This window comes from Cryptomeria japonica, chromosome 11, assembly GCF_030272615.1.
Source record: "Cryptomeria japonica chromosome 11, Sugi_1.0, whole genome shotgun sequence".
Lineage (NCBI taxonomy): Eukaryota > Viridiplantae > Streptophyta > Pinopsida > Cupressales > Cupressaceae > Cryptomeria > Cryptomeria japonica.
Genome location: NC_081415.1, coordinates 503,483,932 through 503,500,407, shown reverse-complemented (window position 1 = coordinate 503,500,407; position 16,476 = coordinate 503,483,932). Strand labels below are relative to the sequence as shown.

Below are 16,476 nucleotides of genomic sequence, written 5' to 3'. Positions count from 1 at the left end.
ACAAATCTTAGTGCTAGAGAATGAGAAATTTTTACAAAACATTGTCGGGGATGGAGAGGAATTTTTAATGATGCGAGAGGTTGTTGTCAGGTAATTATGTCATATTGTAATTAGAATGTTACGTGTGTAAAGGGTCGGTGGTTACGTGATAGTTGTCGGCAATTGGCTCTGGACAACCTGTACTGACACCTATATATATGTACTTGGTTTCCTATTTCAGTGTGTAGAGATTGTCGAAGAAAGCTATGTTTTGAATGTACTAGCATTTGGCATTAATGAATACAGACATATGAGTTCTTTTGTTTACTTGCATTGCTGTATACTGTCATATTTCCTACATTTTTGTAATGCTATGCACTATTGAACACACACCCCTCGGGGGAAAACATCTGGCATCATTGCCAAATTAAACTTGGAATGACAGGAAAATAATACATGGCACAACGATAATGGGGCAACCAGTGAGTGAGGGGAAAAGTAGCAATCCCGAGGAAGAGCCGACGGAATTGTTTGAAGGAGAGGGAGCACTGACAAGAGATTTCACCTGCATCCTATAGGCATCCATCGAAACTTACGTACGGAGGGAGGCCACGACCGAGGACGTCCCTGAGAGCGCAGTGCGGAGTGCCCTTGACGTAAGTCCGGCCGGAAACCGGTTGATGAACAACTTGCCTAGCTTATTGGCACAAGCATTCCTTGCTCTCCAAACTGGTCGGGAAGAAACCTACTACAAGACCCGTTCGTAAACAAATTTTGCAGCAATTTGAAGAAAGGAGTCAACGAGAGGAAGAGGAATGTGACGAAAGCCATCAACAAACCTTTAACCCCATGGCAAGAAGGAATTGATGCATGTGACGTTGAACAAGGATAGAAACCGTGTGCCGAAGGGACAGGAAGAAGACGCGCACTAGGCAGCCGCGAAGACACTGAGGGTAGAACAAGAAGCAGAACATCGGCGACGACTGAAGAAACTTGCCGAAGAAAGCGCAACTGGCAATGATGGCTCGCGTGTTGAGAGCCAAGTTTTCGTACTAATAGAAACCACCAAAAAACGGTTGGAGGACCTTTCCTTGACATTGGAAGAGATTGGTGACGGGAGTACGATAGAGTCGTACACGCCATACAAAGGTGTTGAGACCAGGAGGGAAGAGGAGACAGAGACCGAGAACAAAGAGGCGGAGGATACCAGTGCGACCAAAGGTGTCGGGAGGACACAAGGTCATGGTAGTAGAAGCAATATGTTCGGTTCAAGCTCATCACACCCTGGTAGTCAGAGCAACTTGGTGGGACCCAACGTACCAAATCTCGGCGGAGTACCTTCTGGAGAACCAGTGTCTCGAGGAGTTCCTGTAGGGTCAAGTTCGAGTTCCGGAGGGCAAACTGGGCCACTGCCAAAAAGCGTGATGGCGAATGGGCAAAAATTGCCTAAGTTCAATGGAGACAGGAAAGAAGACCCGGTACAGCATTGCCATACATGTGAAACAATCTGGTAAACCAATGGCATGACCAACAAGGCGGAATGGGTGGTGCAATTCCCTGCCACCCTATGAGGGGTAGCCATCGATTGGTACTCCGATGCTGATAAAACGGAGCTTGCAACTTGGGATGAATTACATAAAGCCTTCGAAACAGAGTTTCGACTTCTCAGAGACGACAATGAAATCGTGGCAGAAATCTTGAGTACCAAGCAAGGGAAAAGCGAGACCATCCGAGCATATAGTCGGCGCCTAAAGGAATTGCTGGGAAAAATGGACAACCAGCCCGGTGATGGATTAAAGAAAAGGTGGTTTGTGGAGGGTTTGAAATCATCCCTCAAGAGGAAAATGAAAATTGTACCACCCACCGCCTATGAAGATGTCTATAACCAGGCAATGGACCTGGAAAGTGAAGGAAAGACATCCAAGAAGAAGAAAGACAAACCCTCTGAAGGAGGATTCCTCCGACGGAAGTAGCAGTGACGAGGGGCCGAGCAAGAAGGTGCAAGCCCTCCAAAAGGATATGCATCGCATGATGAAGGAATTCAAAAGCATGAAGGGAAGCACCAGTAAGAATGAGGAAGTATGGTGCGCAGAGTGTAAGGAGGAAGGTCATACAAAAGGCTCCTGTCCTAAAAAGGCCTTTTGAGACATTTGCCAAGTGTTGGGACACTCCACCAAAGAATGTCCCTATAACATGAACACGCGGGGGAATCAGGTGCTCTTCACCCAGGAGCAGATGTCACCCTCTACTACAGCAAGCACATCCCAGCCTCAAGCCAACACCACGGCACCATCCGGCGGTTACAGAGGTAACTGAAGGGGAGGAAGAGCCAACAATAATAATAACAATAACCGGAATCAAATGCAGTATGATGCCAAAGGACGACCGATGATTCAGTGTCGGGCCTGCAACCAGTGGGGACACTTTGCGCGGGATTGCCAAAAAGAGGAAACACCGCAGAACTTGTGCAGATGGTGTAGTCCTGGAGACCACGACGACACAAATTGCCCAAAACCAGGGGTTAATCTTAGGGAGAGGGTGGTTGGTCACAGCAAAAGTGAACCACAATTGGAAGAACACCCTTTCCATGGTGAAAAGGGGGCGGAAGTACATTATTGATCTGAGGACCCAGGTTGTCGGTGAGGAGCTTGCATCATCCGACTCAAATTCAAAAGACTCAAACAGATGGGAGTGAGATTCCTATGAAGGCAAAGACGAGATGGAACCAAATAATGAAGGAGTGTTTGAACTCGATGGCTGCTCGGAAGATGACATTTGCTCATTGAATGGACTCTTCCACTGGCAAATGGAAGATTATGAAGTATTCCACCCTGCATGTCACATGCTGTAAATTGAAGAAGAGTCAAGCGAGAAAGATGAGTTCCCGCCAGAATACAGGGAGTATAAGGAGGGAGACGCCAAAGTGAATGATGTTCTGACGTACGAGTTTTCAAACGACAAACCAATGCAACACGAAGACCCCACCGTGAAGGAGATGAACTTATGAGATGGTTCCACCCCTCGAAATATCTGGGTAGGAGACGATTGGAGCCCAGTGCTGAAGGCTACAACATTCAAAATTTTCATGGAATACAAGGACGTGTTCACTTGGTCCTACAAGGATCTGAAAGGGGTCCCGCCCGAATTGTGCGTCCATCGGATACCATTTGGTCCCGGAAGCCCAGCCGGTACGGAAGAGGCCATACCGAATCAATAAGAACTATGTGGCCAAGGTGAATGAAGAGATCGAACGGATGCTGGAAGTCGGCATCATATTTCGGGTGGAGACAAGTGAGTGGGTCTTGCCGATTGTGATCTCGCTGAAGGAGGCCAACCAGATCCGCATCTGCGTGGATTTTCGGTGCCTCAACGCAGTCACTATCAAGGATCCGTTCCCTATACCTCTCACAGAGAGCATCCTGGAGGAGGTGGCTAGCCATGAAATGTACTCATTTCCGGACGGCTTTTCAAGATACAATTAGATTTTGATAACTGAGGAGGACAAGTTGAAGACCACCTTTGTGGTGGAGGACGGAGTCTATGCGTACAACCGAATGTCGTTCGGTTTGTGCAATGCTCCGGCAACATTTCAGAGGATAGTCCTTCACATCTTCGATAAGATGTCTGAGGGAAATTTTAAGGCCTTTTTGGATGACTAGTCAATTTTTAGTAGCGAAGACACTCACTTGGTGGCACTGAGAGAATGCATGGAGAGATGTCGGAGGACCAGGCTGGCCTTGAATACGAAGAAATGCAGATTTCTGGTACCACAAGGGAAGTTGCTAGGCCATATTGTTTGTAAAGTTGGATTGAAAACTGACCCGGATAAGGTACGAGTAATTGTGGAGATGGAGTAACCCATTGATGTAACGGGAGTAAAGTCCTTCCTGGGACATATAGGATACTATCGGAAGTTCATCAAGAACTTTGCTAAACTTTCATTCCCACTGGACAAACTGACAAGAAAGGGCGAACCATACATATGCAAGGGGAAGCATTCGAGGAACTCAAGAGGAGACTGGTGGCCGCACCCAATCTGGCCTATCCAAACTGGGACCGAGAATTCCACGTACACGTGGATGCCTCAAACTATGCCATTGGGGCTACGCTAGCACAGGAAGGGGGACATGGGTTCGACCATCCCATCCAGTTTGCCAGTCGCTTGATGTCGAAAACCGAGAGGAATTACAGTACCACTGAGAAGGAAGCCCTCGGAATGGTCTATGTCGTACAAAAATTTTGGCACTAATTGCTGGCGACACCTTTCACTTTCTATGTGGATCACCAATCATTGATGTTACTTGGTAAATAAACCCATTATCCAAGGCAGAATAAGCAGGTGGCTACTGCTCCTTCAAGAGTTCACATTCACAATAATTGTACGGCCAGGCAAGAGCCATGTGATTGCTGATCAGTTGTCCCAGATTAGGTCGGGAGAGCCGCCGGAGGGAGTCAATGATGATTTTCCTGACGCACATTTGTTTCAAATTGCGGCACTACCGCCGTGGTATGTGAACATTGGGGAATACTTGTCCACCTCTCGGTTCCCAACCAAGATGCTACCGAGTGAGAGAAGCTGGTCTTGAGAAGCAGGACATTTCAACTAATTAATGGGTTGCTGTTTAAAATGGGACCCGACCAAGTCCTCAGAAGGTGTGTGATGGAAGAAGAAATTTCGGGAGTCCTCCAAGAAGCACATGAAGGGCCCGCAGGAGGCCACATGGGTCCAGACACCACAGCACGCAAAGTATTGCTGGCCAGACTATGGTGGACCACCCTGTATAATGATGCACAGGAATGGGTGGTGGGCTGTGATACGTGCCAGAGGGCAGGAAAACAATTAAAGCGGAACTTTATGCCCCCCAATCCATCCCATGCCCAGGATTTGTTTGAACATTGGGGTCTGGATTTCATTGGACCTTTGAAGGCCAACAGAACACGGAGATGTCGATACATTGTGGTGGCAACAAAATACCTTACGAAGTGGGCTAAGGTGCGAGCACTGTCTAATAACTCAACTTTGAGTACAACCAAGTTCATTTATGAAGAGATTATTACAAGGTACGGCATCCCAATCCAACTGACGATTGATCACGGTGGGCACTTTGTGAATCATGTCGTCAAGCTGCTCACGACAGAATTCAAGATTTTTCATTCCTTGTCAAGCTCGTACTACCCGAGGGCCAACGGGCAGGCTAAGACTACTAATAGAATACTGGTGTCGGTGATCTATAAGTCCTACGGAGTTGAACAGGAAGATTGGGAAAAGAAGTTGCCATCGGTACTATGGGCATACAGGGCCACCTACAAAGTCACCACATGCCAGACACCCTTTTAGTTAATGTACGGCCAGGAGGCCATTGTGTCAGTAAAATTCATGGTTCTGAGTTTAAGGATTGCAATCAAGAATCATCTAGGAGATATGGAAAGCCTGCGGGAGTGGCTGTACTCGTTAGGCAAGTTGGATGAACGCAAAATGATGCCCCAATGGGCCACTGAAGCCGCCCAACAAAGACGAAACATTTTGGCATGACAAGCACATCCGGCGCATGGAATTTCGTCCAGGACAGTGGGTGTTGAAGTATAGTGGGCAGAATGAGATTAAGCCTAGGAAAGTTAAATCCGATGGTTGGGGCCATATAAAATCCAAGAGGTAGCTGCAAATGGAGCAATTAAGTTGTAGACATTAGGTGACCAGCCGATAAAGGAGACCGTAAACGGGTCAAAATTGAAAATTTACCACCATAGGCAGCAACGGAATGACCCAGATCGCCCGAAGGCGAGGCCCAGCTGGACAAATTTTAAAGGTAACTATTTAACTTCTGTTATAAAATAAAAAAATGTAGTTTATCACAATACGGTGAAAAAAAAATATATATATATATGGAAATCACCGTACGGTCGTACGCAGAAAAGTTAAAGGAGGGACATGGAATGTACTGACTTCGCCTTTTAAACCCATACGTTCACAATTTTCGTACGCTCACTAGCAGAAAGTGGAAAAGAATGCAAGGAGGTCGTACAACGGGGGAAATAAACAGGATAAAGATTGACCATACGGTGTATTCCATAAATCCGTACAAGACGAATCTATACGGTCACACCAAAAAAATACATAAAAGAGACCATGCAAAATTTGTACGGTAGCAACAGAAGACAAACCATACGGTGACTGGAGGGCAACGTACGGCAAAGGGAAGAAGGAACCGTACGATGAGATACCAGGGTGATTTCCGTACGAATGGAGTCAAGACAAGCCGTACACACCGTGTCTTTGGGGCAAGAAAACAATTCCGTACAGACGAGTTGCAGAAGCCTAAGAGAGTCCGTACACCCCCATTCATCCGTACAAATTAGAAAGTGTCGACGTGGAATCCGTACTCGTGGTCTGTGAAGCGAATTGAGCTAAAAGACTTGGGTTTTGTGCAATCAGTACAGGTCACAAGAAGCACAAAAACCATACGACGTGTCGTACAAGGGATAGCATAAAAGAAGATAAATCGTCGTACAAGGTGAGAAATAACAGTAATTGAAAATATTTAAGTGTGGATACAGGTAATTGCAACCAGTTGATGGAGTTAGGAAAACAGAGATTAGGGAAGCTCGACTGGAGAAAACGGTTGCAGCAGTTAGACCAACTGTCTAAGTCAAAGAAAATGGCAAACGGAAGCACGACAGCCAAGGGCAAGGGGAAGCGAGTGTTGCAGTCTAGACTAAAGTTGCAGGGCCAGGAGATACAAAAAAGGCCAAGAAGAAGACAATGCCGGAGAAAATCACACCCGACACTGTTACATTTGAAGGATTGAGTGGAAATGTATGCAGGACCTGGTGGCTAGAAACCCCAAATAATTATGTAATTAAAGAATCTCTCAGGAAAGCACGGGTGCATTGGGCAATTCAAATGCCCATCTTCACCATTAGGGATTTTGAATCATGTCTGCGAATGATGGTGGCCACATATGACAGCGCGACGAGGGCCTCCACTTTCTCTTACCAGCAGAGCACTATGACCGTTTCCTTTACACTCAACGATTTTGATAGGGTATTTGGCATACCGAATGAGGGAAAGAAAATAGACAAGAATGCCACGAAGATGTCGCCAAAAAGGAAAGAGCAACTACTGCAGTTAATTTGTTGAAGTGATCTCTCAAACCAGGAATGGGATACGATCAAGGCACCTAAGGGCAAAGGATTGAAAAAGTCCTACATCGTTCCAGGAGATTGGCATTGTCTGATGGATGTTATGAAAAGCAAACTTACAAGATCCAGCAGGGCATCAGACACGGCGGTACCCATGATTGCACTTATGAATGGCATGAGGAATGGAACGGTGTACAACTGGGCAACAGTTTTGTCCGACAGAATCCATGAATTCTTGATCCTACGACACAAGGCTTTTTACATGTCGTTTCACGCCATAGGGTTGTTCCTCGACGTTGTACACACACAGGTATTGTCGGAGAAGCATGTCTAGAAACCTCGGGAAACGAAGGACCCTTCACAGCCAGCCATTTTCTATTGGACCCACCTGGATACCATGGCAGGTAGCGGGGAAGCCCATTCTAGCAGGAAGCAACAGACCACCACAGGTAGACATGGAACAGGAGACAGAGACAGTTGACGAGGATGCAGAAGAAGAGGCTACATAAGAGGTTGATAGTAGTGTAGAGGAAGGCGACGATTCTAAGGACACTTCTTCTAGGAGTAGCCAAAGTCACAACACATTTCGCCTTTAAGCTAGAAGGAAGTAGAGAAAGCCCTTAGTATAGAGGAGAGTAGCGACCACGCAATGTCTTTTCGGCACATGACAAGAGGAATCCGTGGATTACCGACGGGTGGAGTCCGACCTACGGGAGTAGGGCGACTGGTGTATGCACCAGTAGTATTGACTCAGGAGGGAGGACTAACACCTCTCCAAACTTTGGGGGTGACGGTGGGAGCCATACCAGCCATACCCATCCCAGGATTTGGGCAGTTGAGACCCCTACCCTCATTGCCTACACCCTCTAGGGTCACCACAGCAGTTCCAGCAGAGGATGTTCCAGCGGTGTCATTGGTTCCCAGTGAACCTCCTTGCATTGGGTCTACCGTATGGAAGGAATCGGTACGTACGGATGTCTTGGCAGCAGAGGGTACGGTGACCGGAGATGATGATGCCACCATGGATGTGTGGTTGGGTCGCTATGAGATGACTCCCATGACACCACTAGGACCCCCGCCTACCTCACCCCAATGACGTCCTTTTCCTGAGATTGTGGACCTTGATGAGGGTAGTTCTCATCAAGAGGCGAGACAACAGGAGTTGCCGATGGACTTCCTGCAAGACACCGTTGGGTTTGAGGAAGAGATGGCAGAGATGCAACAACAGGAGCAGGCCACTATCGAGAGCCAGCCAGAGGGCATAGAGATATTTTTGGCACAGATGGGAGCTAGTGCGCAGAGGATGGCAGCAGAGGTTGAGGCCAGCGCATGGAGATTAGCAGTCTCTATTCAGGAGCGGACCGTCAGGCAGTCTACCATTGAGGAACTCCTCGCCTTTGCCACCGGAGGTTGTGCTGACGAGTTTGGGAGATGTTTTGAGGCCAGGGGCTGGCCTACTGTGGAGACTCCCAAGATGTTGGCAAGTTGGTGGAGTGAGGAGATGGTTGGGGTTGGTGGAGTACACTTGCTGCTACAACGGGTAGAGCAAGCCTTCCGGGACAAGTACTACCAGCTCAAACGTACCCAGCATGGTGCCTTAGCAGCAGAGACAAAGTGGGTGGCGGCCATCATAGCTCAGGAGGAGCTAGCCACTCGCCTGCATACAATGGAGATGGAGCTAGCACAGTAGCAGAGACCCTAAGCGACCAGCCTAGAGGAGGAGTTGGCTCGTGCCAAGGCAGAATTGGCCCAAGAGACAGTGGGGCGTGCACACGAGGTAGCCGAATGGGCAGCCCTTGAGACCCGTCTCATATCTACCTTAGAGGCGTCGGATGGGAAGCAGAAGGAGCTTATGGAAGTAGTTTTTATGGTGAAACAATCTAGGGAGAGGCAGTTGGTAGCCAAGCGAGATCTCCAGCATCGGACACAACAGGTTTACCAGCTAAGGGAGCAGTTGGCAGCACCACCACCACCGGCCCCTTCTTCATCAGGGATGCCCTCTGTACCCCCTCAGGTTTGATTTTCATGTTTGGTCTTAGTGTCATTTCCTATTTTGTTTGTATGTCGTCAAGAGATGACCTTTTTTGGGGGGGATGATGTTGTCGGGTAATTATGTCATATTGTAATTAGAATGTTACGTGTGTAAAGGGTCAATGGTTACATGACGGTTGTCGACAGTTGGCACCGGACAACCTGTACCAACACCTATATATATGTACTTGGTTTCCTATTGTAGTGTGTAGAGATTGTCGAAGAAAGCTATGTTTTGAATGTACTAGCATTTGGCATTAATGAATACAGACATATGAGTTCTTATGTTTACTTGCATTGCTGTATACTGTCATATTTCCTACATTTTTGTACTGCTATGCACTATTGAACACACACCCCTCGGGGGGAAACAGAGGTGTCTCCAACGGCTAGGGATTAATGTGGAAAGAAAACAACGTAGTTGCCATCAACCAGCAATTGTCACAAAATTGGATGGCTTTTAATGCATCCAATCTATCATCCAACCTTTCATTTTATCATTTTCAACACCTATGAACTAATAAAGATTGAGGAAAAGAAAGCATTATGGGACAACCTGTCTTGAGACTTTCCGAACGATGAGAAATTTATTGTTGCAGAAGATTTCAATGCCATTTTGAGTAATGAGGACAAACTCAAAGGCCTTACTCGTGTTTCTCGAACCCAACTGGATTTTAGAGAATTTTTTCAATCCAATGGATTAAATGATATTATTCCAACTAATGGAGCTTATACCTAGAATAATCGACGGGAAGGCTTTACAAACATAGCAAACAGACTAGATCGCTTTTTTGTGTCAAGCAATTCGATTACTTCCTGTGCTCTACCATCCTCCAAAATTTGGTCGATTCCAATATCCGATCACTTCCCTATGGAGCTATATATTGAAGAAGAATTGATGCCACAAAAATGCAAATTTCGTTCCGAGAAGATGTAGTTATGATGTAGTGATTTCATGAACTTGCTGAGTTGTGGTGGAAAGATTCTAACATAAACCAAGGTACTACAATGTTTACTTTCAATAAAAGACTGCAATTCATGAAAAATAAAGTTAAGGAGTGGAACAAGAATAGTTTCAAAAATATTTTTTCTGAGAAAGAAAGGATTGAATTGGAAATGCAAAACTTGAGTGAATTCGTTATCAATAATGGAATGAGTGCAAAAGATAAGAAAAAGAGTTATTGGCAAAATATAGTGAGATTTTTGGCCAAAGAGGAATGCTATTAGACGTCCAAATCTAGGGAGACATGGCTTATGGAAGGGGATAATGATACAAAATTCTTTCACAACACTACAAAGATGAAAAGAAGTTGGAACATGATTACACAAATTAAGAACCTTGTTGGGTGCACGGTATCCGACCCAAAAGAAATACAAGAGGCAGGAGTGGCCTACTTCCAATGCCTACTTGGCAGTGTGGATGAGGTGGAACAGATTAATATGGATTGCTTGAACTGCCTTCCAGAGAAAGTATCGGTGGAGGACAACAAGTTTTTGTATGCTCTTGTCACAATCTCTGAGATCCAAGAAGTGACATTCCAACGGAAACCAGACAAGGACCTTGGGCAAGATGGATTTACAATACAACTTTTTCAAAATTGTTGGAATTTTATGGCGGATGATATCATGAGATTGGTTGAGTAATCACAAGAAGAAAAGGATTTTGAAAGATCTAAACAATACTAATATTGCCCTCATTCCAAAAGGTAGGGATTGCTTATCCTTTATGGACTTTAGACCAATTTCACTATGTAAAACTATATGCGAGATCATCTCTAAAGTTATGGCCAATAGACTCGAGAAGATTCTTCCCAAGTTGATATCTCATGAGCAAAGCAGTTTTGTTTCGAAAAGAAACATAACAAATGGGATAATTATTACCCATGAGACTCTCAATTCCATCAAAAGACAAAGCATAAGAAGTATGTTACTAAAATTAGATGTTAGCAAGGCATATGATAAAGTAAGATGATATTTCCTGATGAAAAACCTATCAAAATTAGGTTTTAATAAGGATTTGATTCAATGGGTTTGTGCATGTATCTCCACTGTTAGATATTTAGTACTGATCAATGGTACCCCGTGTGGTTTCTTTAATGGAGCAAATGGCCTGAGGCAGGGGGATTTGTTGTTTCCATTCTTATTTGTTCTAATGTCAGATACACTCAGTGATATGATTGTCGAAGCAGCTATGGCTGGAAGATGGAAAGGTTTTAAGGTGGTATATGAAATGGCTCCATTTACGCACCAATTCTTTGTAGATGACACCCTCCTTTTCGATAATGCCTCCATAGACGAAGCTAGGGAGATTAGGCAAGTCTTGAACAAATACTCAAATGCATCTGGTCTGGTCAGGTTATTAATCAAAAAAAATCAAGGATTTACTTCTTTAATACAAGTAATTCTTTACAAAGGATTGTGAATGTTCAAGGGGCTCATTGTGGAAAGAAACTATGGAAAAATGTGAGAAGAAAACTGCTTGTTGGAAGGGATGATGGCTTTCATTAGCTAGAAGGATCACCATGCTAAAATCTGTTCTTTCAACAATACCAATCTATATGTTATCTTGCATTGAGATCACGTGCAATATGGCCAAGAGACTAATGACCCAGCAACGACGCTTCCTGTGGGATGGCGCAAATGAAAATGCCTGCATTCCCCTTATTGTGTGGGAGGATGTTACAAAAAATAAAGATGTTGGCAGGCTAGCCGTTAAAGACATACAGATGCAGAATATCGCTCTTGGTGCAAAACTCATCTAGTGAATGTTTCGCCACCCTGATGAGATGTGGAGCCAACTTCTCTAATACAAATACTTGGATGAACTGGAGCCCTCTAAGATACTTACTATTGTGGATCTGCCACGAGGCTCATCTATCTGGATTTTTATATGTAAATGCAAGCCTTTGATTACAGATCACCTAACATGGAAGTAAGAGCAACCAAATGGATAAATATAAGGATGCTCTTACATTTTATATAGTGCCATTCCCGATAAATATGCATGTGTATTTGTATATGTATATATGTATAAATGTGCATATATTTATGTATAAATGTGCGTGTATATGTGTGTGTATATGTGTGTGTGTGTGTGTATGGAAAAATTTACATTGCATTAGTTACATAAAACATGCAACAGCAACCAAATGGCCTCCTCTGGGAACAAATGTCCTTATATTTCTCTAAAAATTGAGAATAATCTAGGGACAAATGTCCCCAATCACCAACACTCCACCCATTTATTTGCTCAAATGCCCATTTAGCCAAACAATCTACCACCTTGTTCCACTCACGAGGAATGTGACAGAATGAAACAAAATCCAAAGAATCACTAAACTAAGAATTTGTCTGACCAACAAAGCCAATTGCCAATTAACTCCATCCAATCTTTTCTCATTCAACATATCTATCACCACCTGAGAATCCAATTTACAAATAACCTTTCGCCATCATAGAGCACAATCTCTTTCCAGTGCATTGAAAACAGCAAGAGCCTCCATGAAATTATTAGTTTGTTGCCCTTTATACATCAAAAAGAAGAAAAGGACAGCCCCAAAACTATCTCTATCAATACCTCCAATCCCAGCATACCCAGGATTCCCTTTGGAAGAGCCATCAGTATTAATCTTAAGGAGTTCACGAGGAGGGGGAGACCACTAAACTTCTAGCAAGATCTTCCTTTTCAGATGTTCACTCCTCGACAAGGAATATCTAGTGACATAGCCACCTAAGTTCAAATTCTAGATTACAGAAAAATCACCAAGGTCCACAGTAATAGAAAGATCACACTTTGTCGATAAGGTCTCCTAAAGCATGGTAGTAATCCTCTCCCACACATGGTGCGATACCATTTTCTTATCCTAAAAAATCCTACATTTTCTTTCTAACCAAAGTTGCCAAATAATGAAAGTGGGACCAATATCCCAAGCTATATGAAGAAAGGAAGTCTTAGCTGGGGACTTCTGAGGCTACTCCAAAACTCAACCAGAGAAGTGGCATGAACACAGACCTGCTTCAACGCCCCCCACCAAAAGTGCCAAATCCTTTTAGAGAAAGAACACTAGAAGAAAATATGCGAGGTACATTCTTCACTATATAGAAGGCCCCTGAAAGCCTCTCTTCCATAAATTCTCCCGAGTGCGGCATCTATTTTGGACAACCAGCCACAAGAAAAAATTACATTTGAGCCAAGACAACTTATTCCCAACTTGCTTCCACCAAGGAACACCGACCCTCCCATATTTTGCCTATCCGACTCCAGGTAACCCGAAGCAATTGAGAAATTGCCCTTTGGATCAAGGCCTTGTTGTGACAAGGCTCACACTTCGCCCCATTGCAAATGGGGACCCCCGCTTATTGCTTGATAGCTTAGGTATTTTAGTGTTCTGTTTTGGCTTGCCAATAGTTTCATAGTTTTTAGCCTTTTGGTCATGAGAAGGGTATGTTTTGTCAGTCCAGGATTGGGAGTCTTTTAAGGGTGTAATATCTTGACCTTAGGGTGTGATCAGGTCGGGAACTTAACTTACAAGTCCGGGATTCATGAATAGGTGTCAGCATAAGCTTCATTTATATTATGCGAATACCAAGATAATTTTGTGACATCGATACCTGCATAAAAAAAAAATTAATTATAAATAACCAATACATGTCAGAAACAAACTAAACCAGTTCAGTCCTTATCAAATAGTCATTAGTTGCATGTTAACGGTTATCAAGGACTAGACCTTGCACGTAATTATACCATTCACGGACATAATGACTATCACACACTTATTGTAATATATCCCATTCACAATGACATCACATGGCCTTATCTTACTAACAGGATATGTGTTCCTGGCTCATTTGTATGTATACACCCTATCAAATCGTGAAAAACATGCTTACTTCTCCTGTATGCATCAATTTAGGATATAACAATAGAAAAAGAAATAATATCATCAATGCTTAAAGATCAAACATGAGATGTTGATACTCGAACCACAGCATAATACAGAAAACATCCATGCCAATCTTAGAAAAAAGAAAACACGATAAGGAAACAATATATAGTCTTGAATTGATGGATAACTACAGTGACATCTAAAATCGCATGTTTGAATCTACAGTAACTATAATTGTTATATCTAGATTCTAAAGTTCATAACCTACTCCTACGTGATAATGGTTTCACAATTAGGTGTGTCTGCAAATTCAAACTTTCATTAATCAGCACTAAGTGGAGCACAAAGAATAGAGATGTATGCACCTAACAGATGCATACAGTCATGCTATCTTATATTTTTATACCAATTTTTTCACTTGCTTCAGATTCGCAATGTGAATACATATTTGTCCACTTGTCCCCATTTCATGTTGGATGTGTGTCTAAAGTACAGTCACTCAAAAATATTCTCGAAATAAAAAGCACCTGAGCAGCTTTAAGTATTATCATTTGAGAATCATATAACAACACGCCACCACATCTCCCTTGTGGCTCTGCTTGTACCAATGGACCTCTTGCAAATTTCTCTCTACCCCTTTTCAGATACTGCCACTCAGGTCCTTCAAAATAATGCATTGAGCTGCAAAATATAAAAAATAATATTTATTCAGTCTATCCACAACATAAGGCAATTTGATAGTAGAAATATCTAATACTCCTGAATCTAGTTGCTGATAATCAATAGGCAATTAGAAAAGATTAGGCGAAAAAAAAAAGCAGAGCAGAAAAGGTAAACTCAAAGGAGCAAAAGGAATTTTGATTTCAACAACAGGAGAAGACAAAGTACGGACTGCTTTGAGGAAACCTCCAGTAAATTAATGTCACTAGTTAACAAAGAGAAGGACAAGTGAAAAAAGAAAACATAATATGAATACATTAATGTCCGTTTGTGACCATAAATAGGTCAATGACACTCAAGAATAGATCAACTGACAATTAAAAATTCTGGGAAGAGAACATCCTAGGCAAATAAAATAAAGGAAACAAAGAGCTAATCACAAAATGAAGCAATGCAAACCAGCGCAAGAGCTTAAGAAACCAATGAAGAGAAAGGGCTGATAAAGACTGGAAGATATGATACAAATTTCATCAGAAATCTTTATCACAGCCTAGAAGGGAGGATTACCGATGTCATCATTGATGACGCAGTAGGGATGTTCAAGAAACAAAAGGAATAATGAAAAGGAGGCGAAAGGAGAAGAAGCAGATGGTTCTAACAATCAAATTGACTCCCACTAGGGATCCACATATTGATCACATGAAAAGAAATAGTAACCATCCAATTGACTCCCATTTTACAAGGGAGTTGACCATCCTCAACTCACCCTAATTGGCAGTTAATTTTAACCTCAGGCCACAAGCTACCTTAATAAGATTAGTAAATAAAGAGACTTCAAACAACCTGTCTATTGCAACTCAAAGTTAGTGACACCTACAGAGAGAACCAATGTACCTCCCACCCCCAACATTGGAGGAAAGGTGACTGGAAATTTGTCCCATGGCAAAATTAACAGCTGGGAAAACAAGTAAAGTGTTAACCTCTTTGATGTCACATTTACTAAAGCATCTTTAGACATTATAAAAAAGGGTCTTGGGTTGAAGGAAAACGAGAACATTGTTATTATGAAGATTGACAAGGGAAGGCAATTGCAGTCATTAACAAAATTGATTGTGAAACCAAGGTGATAGACAATATATCAAACAGTGAAATTTACATGAGATTGGATTTGAACCTGTGAGAATAGGGTGAAAAAAGTCATTGCTCAATCCTCACTAGAACATGTATCAAAAAGCATCTCATTCCTAGCAAAACGTCACCCTCTAGGATATATGCTGCTCCCTATTGTTGACACAACTAATTCTCCTACTAACAAACCCGTTATGTTCCTCGCCAAGAAAATCAAACCAGTAGAAGGAAACTCAAGTTCTTTCATCAAAAATTCTACCCACTTCACTGACTTCATTAAGGACATGAAAGTGAGGGATGAGAGATCCTAATTAGCTTTGCTATCTCCCTGTTCACCAAGGTCCTAATTTGTGAAATGATGGAAATAGTTAATAAGTGGATAGGAAATGAGACCTACTTCCTTGTGGATTTGTGTCTACGATCCATTTCTTTAACCTTAATAAAGAATTCTACAAAATCAGACGGGGTTGCTATGGGATCACCACTATCCCCAATAATGTTCAATCTATTTAAGGAAAATTTTGAGGACAAGGCCCTCAACTCTTCTCCATTGAAACCAAGATGATGGAATGTTGATGACACGAAGCCAAGCCGGCAACATGGCCTTGGAAATTAGAGGAATTTCACACCCATCTCAACAACATAATGAACA

At 43.1% G+C, this 16,476-nt stretch overlaps 1 protein-coding gene across 2 annotated transcripts in view; it reads right to left on the bottom strand.

Moving 5' to 3' along the window:
• LOC131068344 (cleavage and polyadenylation specificity factor subunit 1) overlaps positions 1–16,476 on the bottom strand; it is a 276,602-nt gene that overhangs the window by 202,567 nt on the left and 57,559 nt on the right. For both annotated transcript variants that reach the window (XM_058003530.2, XM_058003531.2), the window contains exon 3: positions 14,564–14,717. In XM_058003530.2, coding sequence (XP_057859513.1) covers positions 14,564–14,717 — 154 coding nt within the window. The remainder of the gene's footprint in view (positions 1–14,563; positions 14,718–16,476) is intronic.